We start from the raw sequence: 22,339 nt of genomic DNA, 5'->3' as shown, positions 1-22,339 counted from the left end.
GGATCCGTTCTGAACGGATCCGATCATATTAATGCAGACGGAGGCTCCGTTCAGTACGGATCTGTCTGCATTAATAACTTAGAAAAAATTCTAAGTGTGAAAGCAGCCTGAGCGGATCCGTTCAGACTTTCAATGTAAAGTCAATGGGGGACGGATCCGCTTGAAGATTGAGCCATATGGGCTCATCTTCAAGCGGATCCGTTCCCATTGACTTACATTGTAAGGGTCCATTCACACGTCCGTTTTTTCTTTCCTGATCTGTTCCGTTTTTTCAGGAACAGATCAGGACCAGATCTGGACCCATTCATTTTCAATGGGTCCTGGAAAAAATCGGACAGCACAATGTGTGCTGTCCGTTTCCGTTGTTCCGTTCCGCATGTCCGTTTAAATATAAAACGTCCTATTCTTGTCCTGAAAAATCGGATCCTGGTACAATACAAAGTCAATGGATCCGCAAAAAACGGATGACATTCGGATGTCATTCCGTATGTCATCCGTTTTTTGCGGATTCCGTTCCTGGAAACACATAACAAATTTTTTTTTTTTTTTTTTTTTTTTTTTTTTTTTTTCAAATAAATCCAAACAACTTTATTTGATTATTGAAATGTATACATGCTCCCGTTTTTTGCGGATCCGCAAAAAACGGATGACATACGGAAACATTTTCAGGAACAACGGATCCGCAAAAAACGGACCGTTTTTCAGGATGAAAAAAAACAGGACGTGTGAATGGACCCTTAGTCTGAACGGATCCGCTCGCCTCCGCACGGCCAGGCGGACAGCTGAACGCTGCAAGCAGCGTTCAGCTGTCCGCCTGTCCGTGCGGAGGCGAGCGGAGCGGAGGCTGAACGCCGCCAGACTGATGCAGTCTGAGCGGATCCGCTCCATTCAGACTGCATCAGGGCTGGACGGAGGCGTTCGGGTCCGCTCGTGAGCTCCTTCAAACGGAGCTCACGAGCGGACCGACGAACGCTAGTGTGAAAGTAGCCTTAACTGCATTCTCCAGGTCAGTATGATTACAGTGATACAACATTTATGTATATTTTTTTCTTGTGTTAATACTTAAAAACATTTTTAATTACTTTTTCTTTGCATCGCCATATTCTAACCCCAATAACTTTTTTATTTTTACATCTATGGGGCTGTATGAGGGCTCATTTTTTTGTGGGTCGATCCGTAGTTTTTATTGATACCATTTTGGGGGCGTATGACTTTTTTTTTCACATTATATTGTTGACCATATGAGTTGAATATATTTACAGTATATTGTAATAGTACAGGCATTTAGAGATGTGGATCTTTTTTTTTCTTCTTTGTTTATTTTTAATATGGGGAAAGGGGATGATTAAAATTTGTATATTCTTAAAAAAACTTTTTTCACTTTTTTTTCATTCATTTTAAATCACCCTAGGGAACTTTAACATGTGATTGATCACTTCACCATAGTCCGAAATGAATTAACATTGCAGCATACAGGAGGTTCACTATGTACCTATAGGCAGGGCTCCATAAGAACTTTGTTATGACAGGCCACAGAAGGCCTGAGGCTGCCATAGCATCCGGACAGCTCCCTCGATCTCGCTGGAGGGGAGCTGTTTGGTCCCAGGGAGTGCATCTCTCCTGAAAAATAATTGTTCAGATGCCATGGTCAAAGTTGATCGTGACACCTGAGGGGTTAAAAATCTGTTATCGGTGTTATCAACGATCATGGACTCTGCCACTAGGTGTCTGTTGTGTAAAACTCAACATCTACCTGTACAGTGGATGTCGGGAATGGGTTGTGGAATTTTTGGTAATGTTATTTTTAATTTTTCATGTCACTATATTAAAAAAAAATTAAAAACATAAAATCCTGCAGTTTTTGCACTGGCCTCTAAGCCTAATTATAGGCTCTAAGCCTAATTCTTGGTCTGTACAGATCACTTTTCAGTAGTCATCTCATTATCCTCACAGACAGGATTGCAATGACAGATATCGCCTAGATATATAACTCAGGATCCACCATTCACAATAAGTGATATTTCAGCTTATCTACTCCCTTCCTGTACAATGACCTCTGCACAGGTCACAGAGCATGCCTAGAAAATTCTCCCATAAAAATCAATGAGGTCCACTCCTGTCCATTGTGTCTATGGGTATGTGGCTGCCGTAAAGCAAATCTCGAAGTTAACAGCTCAGGCAAGATGGCCGCCCCCATAATTATGTTTGTGACAGAGGATAAAAAAATCTGCAATCAGAAAATAAAAACAGATTAGAAAAAAAAGATGTATTGCAATAATGATGGATTGGACACAGGTGGATTTTTTGAGCCATTTGGTACATAAGAGGGTGGCTTACCGGATATATTTACATTACTCGAATCAGGACAATTGGAAAGTACGCACTTATATAAAATCCCATTGGTTGGGGTTATGGGGCAAAGTAAAAAAGATACTGAATTTAGAGGGGCAGAATAAAGTTACACCTTTATGGTATAATAGGAGGTTAGGTAATGTTACTTTTTTGAAAGAGGCCAAATATTGGGTTGATAAAGGATGATGGTACATTTCACAAAATTTTCTAAATGAAACACTGAAGGATAGGGACACATTATTAATGAATGTAAGGGAAGATAGACAAAGTTATTTCAGATATATTCAGTTGGTGTATAGTGTTAAAATGGTTATAAAAAAAAGGAAGGTATAGTGACAAAATCACACGAGGTGATGAATTATATATTAGGCTGGAAAGGTAAGCACAAATTGGTGTCAAGTTTGTATAAAAAGATACAAGAAATTAGAAGTGAGGGATTTATTTGTAATAGTAAATAAAAATGGGAGAATGATATAGGGATAATAACAGACGATCAGTGGGGAAAACTCTGGTGTTTTAAATCATATTTGAGGAACCCCTCTCATAGGGCAGTGATGGCGAACCTTTTAGAGACCTAGTGCCCAAACTGCAACCCAAAACCCACTTATTTATCGCAAAGTGCCAACATGGCCATTTATCCTGAATACTACAGTCCAATATAGTATATCTGCCATGTACTTTATCACTTAGCTATAATACCTGACTACATTCAAGCGCTGTCTGTGCCGTTCAGAGTGCGCCCTGCGCTGATGAATGGCAGGAAAAGCCTAAGGCATATTGGTACGCCTTACACTTTTTACAGGGCGTGGGTGCCCCCAGAGAGGGCTTTGAGTGCCGCCTCTGGCACCAGTGCCATAGGTTCGCCATCACTGTCATAGGGTAACTCAATTAATGATATTACATCGTCTATATAAAACACCAAAATGGCTTAAAAAAGTTTCAGCTAAAATGCCCGGACTATGTCCTAGATGTTTGAATGACCAAGCAGACATTATCCATATGTGGTGGAGGTGTCCAAAGATACAACCATTTTGGTGCAGTCTGATTGAATTAATTGGGGATATTTTTAGTCTTAAAATCCACTGGACGGCTTCTATATGTATTTTGGGTGAAATTTCTCATCAGTTATCAAAGCAGAATGAAATTATGCTATATAAATCATGTTTTATAGCTCGTCTACTGATAGCAAGAAGATGGATGCGCCCCGAGGTACCAGCAATAAAAGAATGGGAAAACTTGATGAACTCCAATTGTATAATAGAAAGAGCACGATATATTAAGAGTAACAGAGGTTATAGACATGAGAAAATTTGGACTCAGTGGTTAAAATATATAGATAAATAAAATAAAAACAATTTTATATATTTTTTTTTCTCTTTGTCCTGTCCCCCTGGGGGGGAGGAGGGAAAGAAGGAATAAAGGCTTAAAGGTAATATAAGCAATGTGATATTTATTGTAATGTACTGGCTAGGTCAAGTACTTCCATGTAGAGGGTATTTAAGTGGGAGGGGAATGGACGCCCTACCACCCCTATTTATGTATTTGTTTTAATTACTCTCACCGCTTTCTGGTTGATGCTTGATGTTTTTATTATGTAAGGCTTCGTTCACATCACCGTTCAGCCTTTCTGTTCTCCTTCTCCGTTTAGGAGCAGGAGAACGCAAAGGACGGATAAGGCACATAACTGACGCCAAACTGAGCCCTTAGGACCCCAAAGACTATAATGGGGTCCGTTATGTTTCCGCTCAGAAGATGATTTTGAAATGGAGACAAAAGTTGTGCATGCAGGACTTTTGTCTCCGCTTCAAAATGATCTTCTGAGCGGAAACATAACGGACCCCATTATAGTCTAGGGGGCCTAGGGGCTCCGTTTGGTGTCAGTTATGTGCCTTATCCGTCCTTTCCTTTCTCCTGCTCCTGAACGGAAAGGCTGAAAGGTGATGGGAACGAAGCCTTAGTGTTAAATGTATTGCTACTGCTTTTTTTTTGTAATTTACTAATAAAAAAAAGATGTGTGTTATCTGGTTTTAACTTGTAGAAAAAAGAGGTGGCACATTCCTTTCATATGTATAGCCTATGATGCCTTGAAAAGCTTCCATATATATTACATACCATCTGTCAGGGGTTTTAATGTTCTGGCTCATCATTTATGGGTCATTTAGGCCCCTATAGTAGGGTGACATATGCCCTCTTGTTCACCAGACATATCCTTTCTGGGGCCTAAAAATAATTCATAGGTGGGGCCCTATAATCTGCTACAGTGCAAGAGTTGAAGAACCTGTGATGATGTCACCATCATGTGATCAGCGCAGGAGGGGCTGGAGCTCGGCAGTGGCGAGAAGTGGTAAGGACCTGTGATGATGTCACTGCCATGAATCAGTGTAGGCAGTGGCAGAGTTTAGCAGTGTAGAAATGGTGAACCTAAGATACCTTGGAAGTTGTAGTCCTCTCCGAATTATCCTCTGATATCTAATAATAACAGCCTGGACATGCTGGGAGTTGTAGTCCTCTCCTCTTACACTCCCTCTCTGAATTATCCTCTGATATCTAATAACAGTCTGGACATGCTAGGAATTGTAGTCCTCTCCTCTTACACTCCCTCTCTGAATAGGAAAGAGGTTGAGAACCTAGAGAGATGGAGTAAGAACAACAGCCTCATACTCAATACCAAGAAAACAAAGGAGCTAATTCTGGATTTTAGGAAGAAGAAACAAAATGGACACCACGCCATTAGCATTAATGGTGGAAACGTGGAGATAGTTCAAAGTTTCAGATTCTTGGGAGTTCATATTAGTCAGGACCTGTCATGGATAAAAAAGGCCTTCAGAGGCTTTATTTTCTGAGGAGTCTGAAGAAAGCACAACTCCCAAAACAGCTGCTTGTCAATTTTTACAGGTGCACCATAGAATCTGTTATCACATACTGCACCACAGTGTGGTACTCCGGCTGCTCTTCTGAGGACAAGAAGACCCTCAAGCACATCATCAGAATGGCTGGAAGAATTACTGGTACTCAGTTACCATCACTGGATGACATCTTCACTGCTCGCTGCAGGAACAGGGCAAAAATTATCTGCGGGGATCCAACGCACCCCGGCCACAGCCTTTTCACTCCCCTACCCTCTGGTAGGCGTCTTAGAGCCCTACATGCCCGCACCACTAGACTGAAGAACAGCTTTTACCCCAAAGCAATCAGTCTCCTAAATGCTCAGAGATTATTGCCCCTTCCTAGGATAGAAACTACCACTGACTGAAAGTGACTGCTGCATTCATGAACCCATGATGACCTCTTGTCTGCAGTGGTGTCTGATCAGTGTATATATATATATACTCACAAGCACTTACTATATATATGCTGTGAACTGTGAATAGTAATGCCTTCTAGTGCAATGTTTTGTTTTTTTCTAGTGTAATGCTTTAGTTTAAATGTCAGTTCTTGGTCCTCTGTCCATGGCATCTAGGATTGCTCCAAACAACATTTCATTGTATTGTACATTGTATTGTACAGTGACAATAAAGACATCTTATCTTATCTGGAATTATCCTCCGATATCTAATAATAGCAGCCTGGACATGCTGTGAGTTGTAGACCTCTTCTCTTATAATCCCTCCCATAATTATGACCTGGACATGCTGGGAATTGTAGTTATCTTCTCTTATACCTCCTCCTGTAATGTCCTCTGACATAGAAACAGAATGTGTCGGCAGATAAGAACCATTTGGCCCATCTAGTCTGCCCAATATACTGAATACTATGGATAGCCCCTGGCCCTATCTTATATGAAGGATGGCCTTATGCCTATCCCATGCATGCTTAAACTCCTTCACTGTATTTGCAGCTACCACTTCTGCAGGAAGGCTATTCCATGCATCCACTATTCTCAGTAAAGTAATACTTCCTGATATTACTATTAAACCTTTGCCCCTCTAATTTAAAACGATGTCCTCTTGTAGCAGTTTTTCTTTTAAATATTCTCTCCTCTTTTACCTTGTTGATTCCCTTTATGTATTTAAAAGTTTCTATCATATCCCCTCTGTCTCGTCTTTCTTCCAAGCTCTACATGTTAAGGTCCTTTAATCTTTCCTGGTAATCTTCCCAGCATGCCCAGGCCCTTATTATGTGATATCAGAGAATGTTACAGGAAAGAGAAGGTTATATCACATAACCTAGACATGCTGTCAGTTGTAGTCCTCTTATACCTCATCCCAGTAATGTCCTCTGATATCACATAACAACAGCCTTGACATGCTGGGAGATATAGTCCTCTCCTTTTGCTCTCCCTCCCTGTAATATCCTGATATAACATCAGTTTAGACATGCTGGGGGTTGTAGTCCTCTCGTCTTATACCTCCTTCCTGTAACGTACTCTGATATCACATAATAATAGCCAGGACATGCTGGGATTTGTAATTATCTCTTCTTATACCCCCTCCCTACGATATCCCATATCAGGCTGGACATGCTGGGAGTTGTAGTTCTCTCCTCATATCTCCTCCCTACATATATATAAGATTACAGCCTCCATTCTGTGTCTTGCATTGACCCCCACTGCCCCGGGTATGGTGTCCTCCCATGATAGTGGTCATCCCCCCTATAGACACTAGGGTCCAGGCTTCCTCTGCATCTTCTAGTAGTTACACCAAGGCTGGTCCACTCCACTCTGGGGGTTCAGAACCTGCCAGGGTTGTCAACCGTAAAAATAAGCGACTTTTTTTTCCTGGGAGTAATTATCATTTTACAGCTGACAGTAAATGCGGGTAATCAGTTCGTATCTTCTTAAAATCTTTAGCAGTCATTACGGTTTTCCAATTTTTCTGTATAAAAATGTCCAGAAAAAAAGAAAAATTCTGGTTGGCAACCCTGGAACCTGCTCCTTGTGGTCCTATGGCTGAGCTTTCTACTGACCACCCCGACATGACGTCACTGCTCGGAATTTCTGTAGAGGCAAACGTCACTTGTTGAACAGCAGCAGCGTCAGGCTCAGACGGCTAGTGAAGAGCTAAATGTCAGATTGTTCACCGCCTAACGTGTTAATAAAGATGTTGAAGGACTGGACGCACAGATGACAGCATCACCGAGCAATACAAATAGAAGTAGAGACGTCGAGTGGGCGTGGCCCGAGCATCACGCAAGGGGGCGGGGTCAGGCTGCTCCTCTGGAGCGCAGTTCGTCCTATCAGATTTCACCTTGCATTGCAGCCGAGATAGGAGTTCCAACATGGCCCCTCGTTGGCTTCCAGTGTAGTCCTTTGCTTTTCACACCACAGAGGGTTGAGTGGGGAGGAAGAGGTGTGAAGTCTCGCGAGATCTTTCCCGTTCTCACGCTCCTCCCACCGGCCGAGCTAGCTGAGGGATGCTTGTCCGCCATCGCGGAGGGGTTTAGTCAGCGCCGAGTAGACTAGTTCCGGTACAAGAGACTACGTTCTTCCAGCCGCGCTGCTGGGAAACAGGCCTGGAGAGAGGACGCTACAGGAGCACCTAGGTCTTTGATAGGCCGGGCCCGGGGCCTCCTCACACCGACGCACGCCGGGGGGAGACAAGGAGGGGCCCCGGGGCCGAGAGAGGACGACGACTAGCCGCCAACATGTCGAACCTCAGCAAAGGCACCGGCAGCAGGAAGGACACCAAGATGAGGATCCGGGCCTTCCCGGTAAGGGCTGAGAGTGGGGGGCACCTCCAGGGAGGCGGGCTGTGTGTGCGGAGGAGGGGGCAGCTTCCTGGCAGTAAACACTGGAGGTGGGCTAATCCCACAGCACGGGGGTACCTGCTGCCCACACAATGACAGGGCCGGGTGGCAGCGCCCCCTGCTGGGCCCCGGTGCGGTCTATTGTTCCCTGTTGTCAGCCCTGTCACTGCAGTGACAGATGTCAGCCCCCTCCAGTGCCTGTCAGAAAACTTCTGCAACTTCCTGATGGGCTTTGTGTCAATTCCTTGCTTCAAGACCACTGCCTGCTGTCAGTGAAGGGTAGCGTTCCTTGTTGCCATCCGGAGGCAGTCCTGTTGTGAAACTACAACTCCCAGCATGCACACTCTTATAGAAGTGAAAGGAGGATTCTGGGAGTTGTAGTTTCAGAACAGCTGGAGGTTGCTGCAGCCTCGGAGGTAATCAGGGGGGCTTCTAGGCCTCCTACTGATCCTATACGCTGCGAGGCACGCCATAGGACAGGACACCGGTGCGCTGGAACACGTCCTGTGTCTTACACATGGGATACCTAAGGGTATGACCACACGGCACATGTCACAGTTGTCCTGTGTGGCAGTACAAGCTGCAGCGGGCTCTCCTTAGGGCATGCAGCTTAGTTACAGCCTGCTGCGTGCCGTACAGTGGTACACACACAACCTGCGCTGCCGCTCCAGTTCTCCAGGCCAGTGATTGGCTGCAGTGGTCTTGCGTTGTCATCTTGATGTCACCGCAGAAGCCAGGTAAACGGGAGCAGCCACTCTGGCTCTGTAAGTACTATTCAGGAAGATCCCATGTGTTAAAAAACTGGCCCGGTGGGTATCATTAGGACAGGCCTTCACCCTGTGGATTGAAACTTTGAATGTGTCTTTTCACTGACAGCAAGGAGAGGCCTTGAAACTGAGGGGTGGAATCAAAATGCTAAGTGTATTAGAAAGTTGCTGAAGTTTATTAAAGAAAGATGAAAGGGCGATTCGCATCTCGTAAACGGTTGTCTCATTTCAGTAAATGGCATGTATGATGTAGAGCGTGAATACAAGGCACTGACTAATGTGTTGTGATTGTCCATATTGCCTCCTTTGCTGGCTGGATTCATTTTTCCATCACATTATACACTGCTCGTTTCCATGGTTACAGACCACCCTGCAATCCAGCATCGGTGGCCATGCTTGCACACTGTAGGAAATAGCGTCAGCCTCTCTGGTGACCGGGACCATGGGAGCGCACATAGGCTAGTGATTTTTCCTATATCGTGCAAGCACGACCACCACTGATGGATTGCAAGGTGGTCTGTAACCATGGAAACGAGCAGTGTATAATGTCATAGAAGAATGAATCCAGACAGCAAAGGAGGCAATATGGACAATCACAATACATTAGTAAGTGTCTTGTATTAACTTTCTCTACACGATAAATGCCAGGATTTCCCTTCATTCTTTACCTGCTCCCTGTTGACATGGCAGCGGTGACTACATGTGTGCAGCCTTCTTTTCATCCAGACCAGGCATCCTCAAACTGCGGCCCTCCAGCTGTTGCAAAACTACAACTCCCAGCATGCCCGAACAGCCTACAGCTATCAGCCTACAGCAGGGCATTGTGGTAGTTTTACAACAGCTGGAGGGCCGCAGTTTTAGGATGCCTGATCCAGATGATCGGTGGGGGTGTCGGACCACATCACCCCCCTACCTGATATTTATGATCTATCCTCGGAATACCTGTATATTCCTGCACTTCATGCTCAGTGGGGGTCTGACCAATCCTGAACGCTGATTTGGCGATGTAGAGTGGTCTGGTTGAAAGGCCGTCAAAGGTCAGCAACCCCTTTCAGAGGGATTATCAAATTTTTTTTTATTTCATGGCCCCCTCCCCTTGATTAGAGTAACAGCTTTTTCATTGGTACTTTTTAAAACTTGCTCCCTGGCCAGTGCTGCACTCCTGGTCTAATAGTATGCTTCTGGCATCACGTGCCATACATTGTGCCCATGACCCACAGCAAATCTCCTGCGCTGTGAAGAGAGGTTCATTTGCCTGCATGCGCTGGGGATTGTAACCAGGCTAGGGCACATGATCCTAGAAGTGGCAGGACAAGTGGAGAAACCCTAGTGGCACCAACTTGTGCCACTGTTTTCCAGATTTTAGGCGCACACGTTAGTAGATGCCGGGTTTACCTGTGCGTGTCCTGGTGAGAGTCCCTTTAACAAGGGGTATGCACGAGCAGTGATCTCCTTGAGCAGGATGGTACAGTTGTCACTACCCCGCTGTCACAGAATGTTATGTGGGCACCAGATGCAGGAAATGGGCAGACAGATGTGAGACCCTGGTGCGTGGTCAGTGGCCCATGACGGGTGCCATTTCCTCCTGTCGTGGTGTGTGCTGCGGTACACTTCACATGTTTACTGTCCCTGTATGAGCGGGGCATGAGGCATGTGCTGGCAGAATGTTACAACCTGATAACGCTCGGGTGACATTAGTGTCATGGAGAGAGGCTCTGCCCGGGGTCACTAGTTTCACTTGCTGTTCATTGTGATGTATACAGCTTTAGGGGACACCCCTTTGGGCTGGGGCGCTGTGCACATCTGTCATCAGAAGCTGCTAATATACGAGCGGTCTTCACTTTAATCCTTTTATATTTTAAATCTGAAGGGAATAGATGCTAAAATAAAATAAAAAGTCTGCACCCCCCCCAAAAAAACAAAAAAAACAAAAACACTGCCTTTAGTATTTGCTGCTCATTTAGCGGCTTGCACTGTAGTGTATGTACCTACAAGACACTGAAGTGTACAGATCTGTTTTATTAAAGCGGTATTCTCATTTGGACTTGTGTGGCATGCCATAAATGTTTTCTGAGTGAAGGCCCCCCTTCTGGAACCTGCCCATAATCTCCAGAAGGGGCCCCCTGCTGCCGGGCATGCACGTCTCTCTCGATTCACTGCTTTGGGACTTCTGAAAATAGCCGGTTGCTTTATGTTGCCGCTCCATAAATGATTACGATACTTGTCAGTACATGCGAAAGAGAATGTTGTCTGTGTCCTTTAGGGCTCATTCACACAGTCTGCAAGACACGGATCTGCAAAAAAAAATGCATGACGTCCGGACGGGCAAGAATAGGACTTGTTCTATTTTTTTGCACAACGGACTTGCAGACATACGCACACGGAATGCACACGGTGTGTTTTTTGCTGCGCTGTTGAAATACATAGTCGGGGCACCAGGTCTCTGAGATAACATCAATTTAGAGACCATAAAACTTTCACACCCCTTATCTGGAAGATAATTAAGGACTGATTCTCAAGATCTTTACTATGTTGTTCTGTTTTTTTTTTTTTTTTTTTTTAAATGTCCATTCATTCCCCCCATGCCTCTGCTCTTATTGTATATATATTGCTGTTTCTTCATATATTCTTGTAGTACGCCTGATGAAGAGACTGGTGATGTCTCGAAAGCTCGCTATGTAACATCATTACTTCTATTTTTGTTAGCCATTAAAAGGTATTAAACCTGCGAAAAGAATGGAATGGATGTGGACAAAAAATTTGGTTCCTTGTGCTGAGCATACAGATGAGAGCTGGCAACCAGCTGCAGACATCTGACGCGTGGGGCGGCTTCACAGACGAGTTAGCCGTACAGAGAAGATCTTAAATGTACCTAAAGGGGAAAACCCCCGCTTCCCTCTGCTCTGTCCTGCACCCAGGGCCTGCTCAGCGCTCCTTCCAGTCCCCAGCCTGTAAACTTCCAGACAGGCTCGTGTGCGCTGCTGCAGCCATTCACTGGCCTCAGCAGCGACGTGTCCCCAAGTGGTATGTAATCCCGCAGTGATGTGCCGCTTAGGGACACATCAATACTGAGGCTGGTGAATGGATGCAGAGGCACACGTGACCCTTTCTGGAAGTTCATGGGCTGGGGACGAGAAGGAGCGCAGAACAGAGCAGTGGGGAGCAGGGGATTCCATTTTGTTTTTTAGGTGTAGCACTCCCCTGGCCAAATTTAAAGTGGGGTATAAAGGTGGGAAACCTCTTTAGTGGCCCTTACTACGCACGGTACACTGGCCGTGGTTATTGGGCCACATTGTCACCAGTAGCTACAAACTCCTTAGGGACCACACACATTATTTTTTAAATCGCATTCCATGAGCTATAACTTTTTTTTTTTTCTTTTCCATCAATGTACTTGTATGAGGTCTTTTTTTTTTTTTTTTTTGCAGAACAAGTTATAGTTTTTAATGCACCATTTTGGGAACATGTAACTGAATAAAGCCAGCTGTGTAGCTAAAACCCCAGTTTACGTCAATAAAAAGGCCTATTAGTGGTAACTAAAGGGTTAAATGGATATTCCCATCTGTGACATTTATGGCATATCAAATTATCAATGGGATGTGCCATAAATGTCTGATAGTGGTCTCAAGAACAGGGCCTGGCCGTGAAGTGCACTACACACTGCGCCGTCCTCTCCATTCACTGCTATGAGACTTTTTGGGAAATAGCTGAGCAAGGAGGACTGAGCGCGCACGTGTGGCTTGCGGCTCGTTCACTTTCGGGGTCCTGTTCTTGACATAGAAGCTGCTCCCAGAGGTGAGACCCACACTTACCAGAGCTGTATGGCAGCAGCTGTCCAGTCATGAGCTGGACATTGGTCTGGCAGTACTATAGTTCCTCAGTATAACCAGCAGAACTGTGACTGGTTTAGAGGCCTCTCTGGTAGTGAAGCACACCTCTGCCTCAGGAAGCCCGTGCAGAAGGACTACCGTATCCAGACCTCGGAGACGGCGATTGTCTATATGCCTAGAGGGGCGCTTTCATCACTCTCCATGTAGCAGACTGTACGCTGACAGCCGGCTTGTATGGAATCACACACAGAAATGAAGTGATACGAGCTGGAGTAAAATTTTAATGAGCAGCATTGTGGGAATTAAAAGAAAGCTGAAGTGCCTATGCCTCCAGTGACCTGTCATGTCTCCTCTCCGTGTAATGAGCCGCAGTTAATCATGGCAGCTCTCTTACTTTGTGCCGCCTCTACCTCCAGCGTGCCGTATAGAGTCAGTGAGGACCTCTTCTCTGGCCTTGCATGAACCGCACATGTACAGTGTTTTCATGCTAAATTGCGGTAGACCTCGCCCAGTTAGGCCTCTGCTTGTATAGTGGCCATTGACTGTGGGTCAGCAGTAAGGCCCCTTTCACACGGGCGAGTATTCCGCGCGGATGCGATGCGTGAGTTGAACACATTGCACCTGCACTGAATCCCGACCCATTCATTTCTATGGGGCTGTTCACATGAGCAGTGATTTTCACGCATCACTTATACGTTGCATGAAAATTACAGCATGCTCCTCTTTGTGCGTTGCGGTACGATAATCCACACAACGCAGGCCCCATAGAAGTGAATGGGGTTGCGTGAAAATCGCAAGCATCCGCAAGCAAGTGCGATTTTCACGCACGGTTGCTAGGAGACGATTGGGATGGAGACCCGATCATTATTTTCCCTTATAACATGGTTATAAGGGAAAATAATAGCATTCTGGATACAGAATGCATAGTAAAATAGCGCTGGAGGGGTTACAAAAAAATTAAAAATTATTTAACTCACTTTAGTCCACTTGTTTGCGTAGCCGGCATCTCTTCTGTCTCCTTTGCTGAACAGGACCTGGGGTGAGCATTAATTACATGAACAGGACATGTGATGACGTCACTCCGGTCATCACATGTTCCATCACATGATCCATCATCCGCCTACCTTTGGCGTCCTTCATCGGTTATAATAGTTTTATTCATGTACTCCACTTTGGCCCGAGTTGTCACCCACCCCCTTCCCCTCTCTCCTCCTCCATGTTAACGAGGTGGTCGCCGCCCCCTCCTTCCACATGGGGACCTGATACACAGGTAAAGACTATTATTATCTGATTACTATGTGTATATGCATATATATATATATATATATATATCTCTCTGACTATGGGTCACCAAGGATTAGGCACTCCTGAGGAAGCCAGCAAGTCTGGCGATACACGTTGGGCTTTTTTCCTGACCGCCACGCATGCCCCCCATCATGCCATTTTTATGCTAAGTATCTGAGCCTTTATTCATTGTTGATGGATTACATGCACTTTATATTGTCATTTGCTTATTGATGTGGGGGTTTGTCTATGCGTTTGTGGTAAGCCAGGGTGGCATGTGCTGATACATGGTTCACATGGCCTTGATCTGTTGTATACAACAATTTTAACCTATTTTGTGTTGTGTCTGTTTTCTTGAATAAATTTGTTACATTTTAGATGTGCGGCTCCTGTTTCGGTATTCTTTTTCTTCTTCTCTGCCATATTGTATATTATATACCGTGAGCCGGCACTCTTTTTTTCTATTTTTGGATGTGCCCCCAGTTTTTGAATTGTATGGTCATCAGTATCTTTGCACTGCATAACCCCGTAAGGCATGGAAATTCTTCCCAATGTTGTGGTATAAACACTTTGTTTTTCACAACCAAGATCATGTAACTATGGTCATTGTGTGGAGCATAAAGTTAGCTGGTCAGGGCCTGTTCACACTGAATTGTTTGTCGCCAGAATTTTGGAGCAGATTCCACATCAAAATTTCAGCAGTGACAATGTGGTGTCTGTCTCCCATTGCGCAAATCTGCAACCGTGCAAAGGAGGGAGCAGTGTCTGGTTATTTGCCTCTGGAAGCCATGGTGAGTGCGTGCTTGCGGTTCAGCTCCCTTCAATGGGGCTTGACCTCTAGCAGATCCACTTCATTTAAAGTGAAAAACGGCAGCAGAAACCACCACGGTTTCTGCTGTAGAATATGCTGCGGATTTGGTAGGCGCAAAATCTGCCATGCAAATGTACCCTTAGGCTCCATTCACACGTCCGTAACAGGGTGGATAAAAATCAATGATTAAAAAAATATATATATATATAAAAAAAATCTGATAAATCAGATTTTTTTTATTTAAATCAGATTTTTTTTTTTAAATGCTTTTTGAGGAAAATATATTACCATCCAAAGGTTATTCCATCGTGAAATAAAGATTAGTTTTTTAATTATGTAGAATAAGGCCTCATGCACACGACCGTTCAGTTTTTTGCGGTCTGCAAAGCGCGGACAAGAATAGGACATGTTATATTTTTTTAGCGGAGCCGCGGAACAGAGCCACGGATGCGGACAGCACACAGAGTGCTGTTAGCATCTTTTGCGGCCCCATTGAAGTGAATGGGTCCGCATCCGAGCCGCCAAAACGGCAGCTCGGATGCAGACCCAAACTGTCGTGTGCATGAGGCCTAAGGCTGTATATGTTAAATTTTTTTGGTAAGTAAATTCCACTAATCCATTCACAATGTCATGCTCTTCCAGAGGTTTTTGTAAGATTATTGGTCAGTTTCTCTGCCTACAAGATATTATCACAGATGCTTGGTTTACTTTTGCAGTTCTCAAAACTGAATTTGACTCAGCAGAGATCACATGCCTCTTCTTCACAGCAAAATTTTTATAACATGAACAGAGTTGAGAAAAAGACCTTAATCCTAATGTCTACAAACCTATGAATACAGAATCAACCTAATCAAACTAATATGAAAAGTTATTCTAAAAATCTTCATCTACTTGCATATTATACCAGCAAGAATTAGTTTTTATGTAGAAAACTATGACTTAAATCAAGCCTTACTGACTAGTGATTTAAATTAAATCCACCCTGGTCCGTAATAATGGGTCTGCATCCGATGCGGAACGGGTGCGGACCCATTCATTCTCTATGGGGATGGAATGGATGCGGAGAGCAGACTATGTGCTCTCCGCATCCGCATTTCCGGAGCCCGCCGACAATCTTCCCGTCCGCTGCTCCGGAAAAAATTGCCGACAAGAATAGGCATTTCTATGGGGTTGCCGGCCGGGTGTATTGTGGATCTGCAATCCACTACGGACGTGTGAATGTACCCTTACAGAGCGCCTGCTGTATGTTTGTGGCTTATATTTACTGGCTGATCGTTGGATTGGCCAACTGAATGCCCGCTATCAGTCTGCAGGGGACCAAAGAGAGAGGACAAGGACTGTTTTCGCCTATCCTGTCTTTATTCTCTAGTACAGGGATCAGCAACCTCCGGCACTCCAGCTGTTCTGGATTTTTTTTTTCCTTTTTCCTAATTGTCGTTGTACTGGTAGTCAAGACCCAGTTACCTGAAAGTAGTGATGGGTGGTTAGACATAAATTTATGGTACACAATGATTACTGCAAATAAGTCTATATTGAGGTAATATATAAACGGGGAAAAAAGCCATTATATAAAATAGCATATCTCTTACTATTTATTTATAAGCTTAACCCCTTCACGACTGCCTTACAGCTATATACAGTTAGGTCCATAAATATTAGGACATGGACACAATTTTAACATTTCTGGCTCTGTACACCACCACAATGGATTTGAAATGATACATCCAAATCAGGTGAACGGTGCAGGAATTATAACAGTTTGCATATTTGCCTCCCACTTGTTAAGGAACCAAAAGTAATGGGACCCAATAATATTAAATCAAACTTTCACTTTTTAATACTTGGTTGCAAATCCTTTGCAGTCAATTACAGCCTGAAGTCTGGAACGCATAGACATCACCAGATGCTGGGTTTCATCCCTGGTGATGCTCTCAGGCCTCTACTGCAACTGTCTTCAGTTCCTGCTTGTTCTTGGGGCATTTTCCCTTCAGTTTTGTCTTCAGTAAGTGAAATGCATGCTCAATCGGATTCAGGTCAGGTGATTGACTTGGCCATTGCATAACATTCCACTTCTTTCCCTTAAAAAACTCTGGTTGCTTTTGCAGTATGCTTTGGGTCATTGTCCATCTGCACTGTGAAGCGCCGTCCAATGAGTTCTGAAGCATTTGGCTGAATATGAGCAGATAATATTGCCCAAAACACTTCAGAATTCATCCTGCTGCTTTTGTCAGCAGTCACATCATCAATAAACACAAGAGAACAAGTTCCATTGGCAGCCATACATGCCCACGCCATGACACTACCACCTCCATGCTTCACTGATGAGGTGGTATGCTTAGGATCATGAGCAGTTCCTTTCCTTCTCCATACTCTTCTCTTCCCATCACTCTGGTACAAGTTGATCTTGGTGTCATCTGTCCGTAGGATGTTGTTCCAGAACTCTGAAGGCTTTTTTAAATGTTGTTTGGCAAACTCTAATCTGGCCTTCCTGGTTTTAAGGCTCACCAATGGTTTACATCTTGTGGTGAACCCTCTGTATTCACTCAGGTAAAGTCTTCTCTTGATTGTTGACTTTACACACATACACCTACCTCCTGGAGAGTGTTCTTGATCTGGCCAACTGTTGTCAAGGGTGTTTTCTTCACCAGGGAAAATTCTTCGGTCATCCACCACAGTTGTTTTCCGTGGTCTTCCGGGACTTTTGGTGTTGCTGAGCTCACCGGTGCGTTCCTTCTTTTTAAGAATGTTCCGAACAGTTGTTTTGGCCATGCCTAATGTTTTTGCTATCTCTCTGATGGGTTTGTTTTGTTTTTTTCAGCCTAATGATGGCTTGCTTCACTGATAGTGACAGCTCTTTGGATCTCATCTTGAGAGTTGACAGCAACAGATTCCAAATGCAAATAGCACACTTAAAATGAACTTTGGACCTTTCATCTGCTCATTGTTATTGGGATAATGAGGAAATAACACACACCTGGCCATGGGACAGCAGAGAAGCCAATTGCCCCATTACTTTTGGTTTCTTAACAAGTGGGAGGCACATATGTAAACTGTTGTAATTCCTACACCGTTCATCTGATTTGGATGAAAACACCCTCAAATTAAAGCTGACAGTCTGCAGTTAAAGCACATCTTGTTCGTTTCATTTCAAATCTATTGTGGTGGTGGTGTATAGAGCCAAAAATGTTAGAATTGTGTCGATGTCCCAATATTTATGGACCTGACTGTGCTATCTGCACATACCCCATGCAGATAGCACGTATATAAACATTATGGCAGCTAGGGGTGGGCGATCTGGCCTAAAATCTATATTGCGATATAATTTTAAGCATGTGAGATATGCGATATACAGTACAGACCAAAAGTTTGGACACACCTTCTCATTCAAAGAGTTTTCTTTATTTTCATGACTATGAAAATTGTAGATTCACAGTGAAGGCATCAAAACTATGAATTAACACATGTGGAATTATATACATAACAAAAAAGTGTGAAACAACTGAAAATGTCATATTCTAGGTTCTTCAAAGTAGCCACCTTTTGCTTTCATTACTGCTTGTATTATCTTGTTGAGCTTCAAGAGGTAGACACCTGAAATGGATTTCACTTCACAGGTGTGCCCTGTCAGGTTTAATAAGTGGGATTTCTTGCCTTATAAATGGGGTTGGGACCATCAGTTGCGTTGTGGAGAAGTCAGGTGGATACACAGCTGATAGTCCTACTGAATAGACTGTTAGAACTTGTATTATGGCAAGAAAAAAGCAGCCAAGTAAAGAAAAACGAGTGGCCATCATTACTTTAAGAAATAAAGGTCAGTCAGTCCGAAAAATTGGGAAAACTTTGAAAGTGTCCCCAAGTGCAGTCACAAAACCCATCAAGCGCTACAAAGAAACTGGCTCACATGCGGACACCCCAGGAAAGGAAGACCAAGAGTCACCTCTGCTGCGGAGGATAAGTTCATCCGAGTCACCAGCCTCAGAAATCGCAGGTTAACAGCAGCTCAGATTAGAGACCAGGCCAATGCCACACAGAGTTCTAGCAGCAGACACATCTCTAGAACAACTGTTAGGAGGAGACTGTGTGAATCAGGCCTTCATGGTAGAATATCTGCTAGGAAACCACTGCTAAGGACAGTCAACAAGCAGAAGAGACTTGTTTGGGCTAAAGAACACAAGGAATGGACATTAGACCAGTGGAAATCTGTGCTTTGGTCTGATGAGTCCAAATTTGAGATCTTTGGTTCCAACCACCGTGTCTTTGTGCGACGCAGAAAAGGTGAACGGATGGACTCTGCATGCCTGGTTCCCACCGTGAAGCATGGAGGAGGTGTGATGGTGTGGGGGGGTCTTTGCTGGTGACACTGTGGGGGATTTATTCAAAATTGAAGGCATACTGAACCAGCATGGCTACCACAGCATCTTTCAGCGGCATGCTATTCCATCCGGTTTGTGTTTAGCTGGACCATCATTTATTTTTCAACAGGACAATGACCCCAAACACACCTCCAGGCTGTGTAAGGGCTATTTGACCATGGAGGAGAGTGATGGGGTGCTGCGCCAGATGACCTGGCCTCCACAGTCACCGGACCTGAACCCAATCGAGATGGTTTGGGGTGAGCTGGACTGCAGAGTGAAGGCCAAAGGGCCAACAAGTGCTAAGCATCTCTGGGAACTCCTTCAAGACTGTTGGAAGACCATTTCAGGTGACTACCTCTTGAATGAGAAGGTGTGTCCAAACTTTTGGTCTGTACTGTATATCGCAATATATTCTATATTTCGGGGGGGGAGTAAACTTTTTTTTTTTTTACTTTTTTTTTTTACTTTTTTTTTTAATAACCATTAGTCCCTTAGGGGCTAGAACCCTTGTACTATTCACCCTGATAGAGATCTGTTAGGGTGAATAGGACCTCAAACTATCCCTGCTGCCCTGTGCATAGTGCACACAGCAACAGGGAGCTGACTATGGCAGCCATGGCTTGAGTAGCGTCCTGGCTGCCATGGTAAGCGATTACACTGCTGGGGCTCCGATCAGAAGCTGCCACCCTGGGGCCCCTGCCACCAATGATTTAATAGTGTGGGGGGAAGGGGGGGGGGCGCGCAATTAATATAATACTTAGAAGAGGGGGAGTATAAGGGAGGGGCTGTGGCTACTGCGCAACCAATGAATATAGTTAATATGCCTGAATACAAACGTAGCCTGCATGTGCTGGCCATGTCCCCCAGAGACAGTGCCATCAGCCCCTAAGCCCCATGGCATTTGCCATAATCTTCCTCAGACATGTCCCCCAGAGCCAGCCCCATCAGATCAGCCCCATGGCCATCCTTTGCAAATAAATGATCCCCTCCCTTTCCTGCAGAAGAATCGCTATACTTGGCTTTCCTTCAGGGTGCTCGGCGAGTCAGCAGTCTGCATGTGTCGCGTCTTCTTCCCAGCATGTATTGCAGGACCTGCCGTCACACACAGCGAGTCGGGAGCCGGAGCCACGGAGCAGTGAGAAGGTTCGTCTATTCACTACCGCTCTGTGGTCATATCGCGGTCTGGCGATATGGACAAAATCTGTATCGTTGCACATATTCATATCGTCCATATCGCATATATCACCCACCCCTAATGGCAGCTCTTTAAAGCTTCTGCCGCTGTCAGCGACAGTGTACAGTCTGGTAATGCCGGCAAGGGACCAATCAGAGTGGTCCCTTGCCGGTGATTGGTTAGTCTGCATAGACTAACCAATCGGATCTCGGCAGTGTAAAAATGCCGGTTACAGGCTCTGATCTGCGCAATCTGTTTGCAGTGCCTTAACTTTGCTGGCTGTTCTCTGCACGTGCTAGCCTGTGGCTCCCACTGTGCCGCCTGTGTCCCTAACTGTGCCAGTCTGTGTCCCCTGTTGCGGTCCCACTGAATAGAGCATTGCAAAGTATAGTACAGCCATCAGCCCCACTGAATCTCCAAGATCCAAGTGGGACTTGATAAAAGAAAAAAAAAGTGTGAAAATAAAAAGTAAAAATAAATTAAATAAAAATGTAAATTAAAAAGAAAATAAACCGCTTTTTCACATATCCACTCATTTTTAACAGCTTTAAAAAAAAAGTTAAAAAATAAAATAAACTACACATAATTGGTATTGTCGCGTCCACAATGACCAGATCTATAAAATGATTATGGTACTAATCCCACATGATAATCGCTGTAAAAATAAAAATAAACTATGGAGTATTTACTGGTGTGTGTGTGTGTGTGTGTGTAGTGTGTGGTTTATTTTTATGCCTCACCTCCCCCCAAAAAAGTGGTCAAAAAGTCATATGCATACCAAAAATGATATCCATAAAAACTATAGCCCATCTCCCAAAAAATAAGCCCTCATATAACTGTTAGGGTACTTTCACACTAGCGGCACGGACCTCCGGCGGGTGAACAGCCTGTCTGATCCGTCCTGCTGCTAGTGAACACATGCCCCCGGACTACCACTCCGGCCCCATTGACTATAATGGGGGCGGGGCGGAGTTTCGGCGGCAGCGCATGCTAAGAGGCCGCCAGAATAAAAGTACGATATGTAGTACTTTTACTCATGTGGCCTCTCGGCGTGTGCTGCTGCCGGAACTCCGCCCTGCCCCCATTATAGTCAATGAGGCCGAAGCGGTAGTCCGGGGGCACACGTTCACTAGTGGCACGACGGATCCGACAGGCTGTTACCCACCGGGAAAAAAAGATTTTATGATATAAAAGTGGTAGAACATGGAAAAAAACATACAAATTTGGTGTTGCCATAACCGTATCAACCTACAGAATAAAATTATATCAAATATACCACATGGAGAACCTCATTAGAAATAAAAAACACTGACAGAAATGCAATAAAAAATGGACTAAAAAGCACTCAAAAAGTCATATAGACCCCAAAATTTATGGAAAAATCAAAAAATGATAGCCCTTAAAATCTATTTCCACAAACTCTGCGTTAGAAAATTCAGACGCAGCTCCTTTTCCTTTTGAATTCTGCCGTCTGCTCATACAGCAGTTAACAACCACATATGGGGTGTTGCCATATTCAGGAGAAAATGGGTAACAAATTATGGGGTGCTTTTGTTTCTGTTATCCTTTGTTAAAATAAAAAACAATACAATTTTAAATTTTTACAGACATGTGTTTCTAAATATTATTAAACTCTGAGGTAAAAGTGGTCAGTAACCCCCTCGATAAATTATTTGAGGGGTGTGTTAGGCTACTTTCACACTTGCGCTTGATCGGATCCGTTCTGAACGGATCCGATCATATTAATGCAGACGGAGGCTCCGTTCAGTACGGATCCGTCTGCATTAATAACTTTAAAAAATTTCGCAAGTGCGCAAGTAGCCTGCGTGGATCCGTTCAGACTTTCAATGTAAAGTCAATGGGGGACGGATCCGCTTGAAGATTGAGCCATATGGTGACATCTTCAAGCGGATCCGTTCCCATTGACTTACATTGTAAGTCTGAACGGATCCGCACGCCTCCGCACGGCCAGGCGGACACCCGAACGCTGCAAGCAGCGTTCAGCTGTCCGCCTGTCCGTGCGGAGGCGAGCGGAGCGGAGGCTGAACGCCGCCAGACTGATGCAGTCTGAGCGGATCCGC

At 44.5% G+C, this 22,339-nt stretch overlaps 1 protein-coding gene across 2 annotated transcripts in view; it reads left to right on the top strand.

Moving 5' to 3' along the window:
* The first annotated feature begins 7,653 nt into the window (after window positions 1-7,653).
* The window catches only part of CUL3 (cullin 3), a 131,073-nt gene continuing 116,387 nt past the window's right edge, over window positions 7,654-22,339 (top strand). For both annotated transcript variants that reach the window (XM_044289216.1, XM_044289215.1), the window contains exon 1: window positions 7,654-8,001. In XM_044289216.1, the coding sequence (XP_044145151.1) occupies window positions 7,936-8,001 (66 nt within the window). In that variant the 5' untranslated portion in view covers window positions 7,654-7,935. The remainder of the gene's footprint in view (window positions 8,002-22,339) is intronic.

Source organism: Bufo gargarizans, chromosome 4, assembly GCF_014858855.1.
Source record: "Bufo gargarizans isolate SCDJY-AF-19 chromosome 4, ASM1485885v1, whole genome shotgun sequence".
Taxonomy (NCBI): domain Eukaryota; kingdom Metazoa; phylum Chordata; class Amphibia; order Anura; family Bufonidae; genus Bufo; species Bufo gargarizans.
The sequence above is the reverse complement of the archived record's forward strand: the minus strand, read 5'-3'. Positions and strand labels throughout refer to the sequence as shown.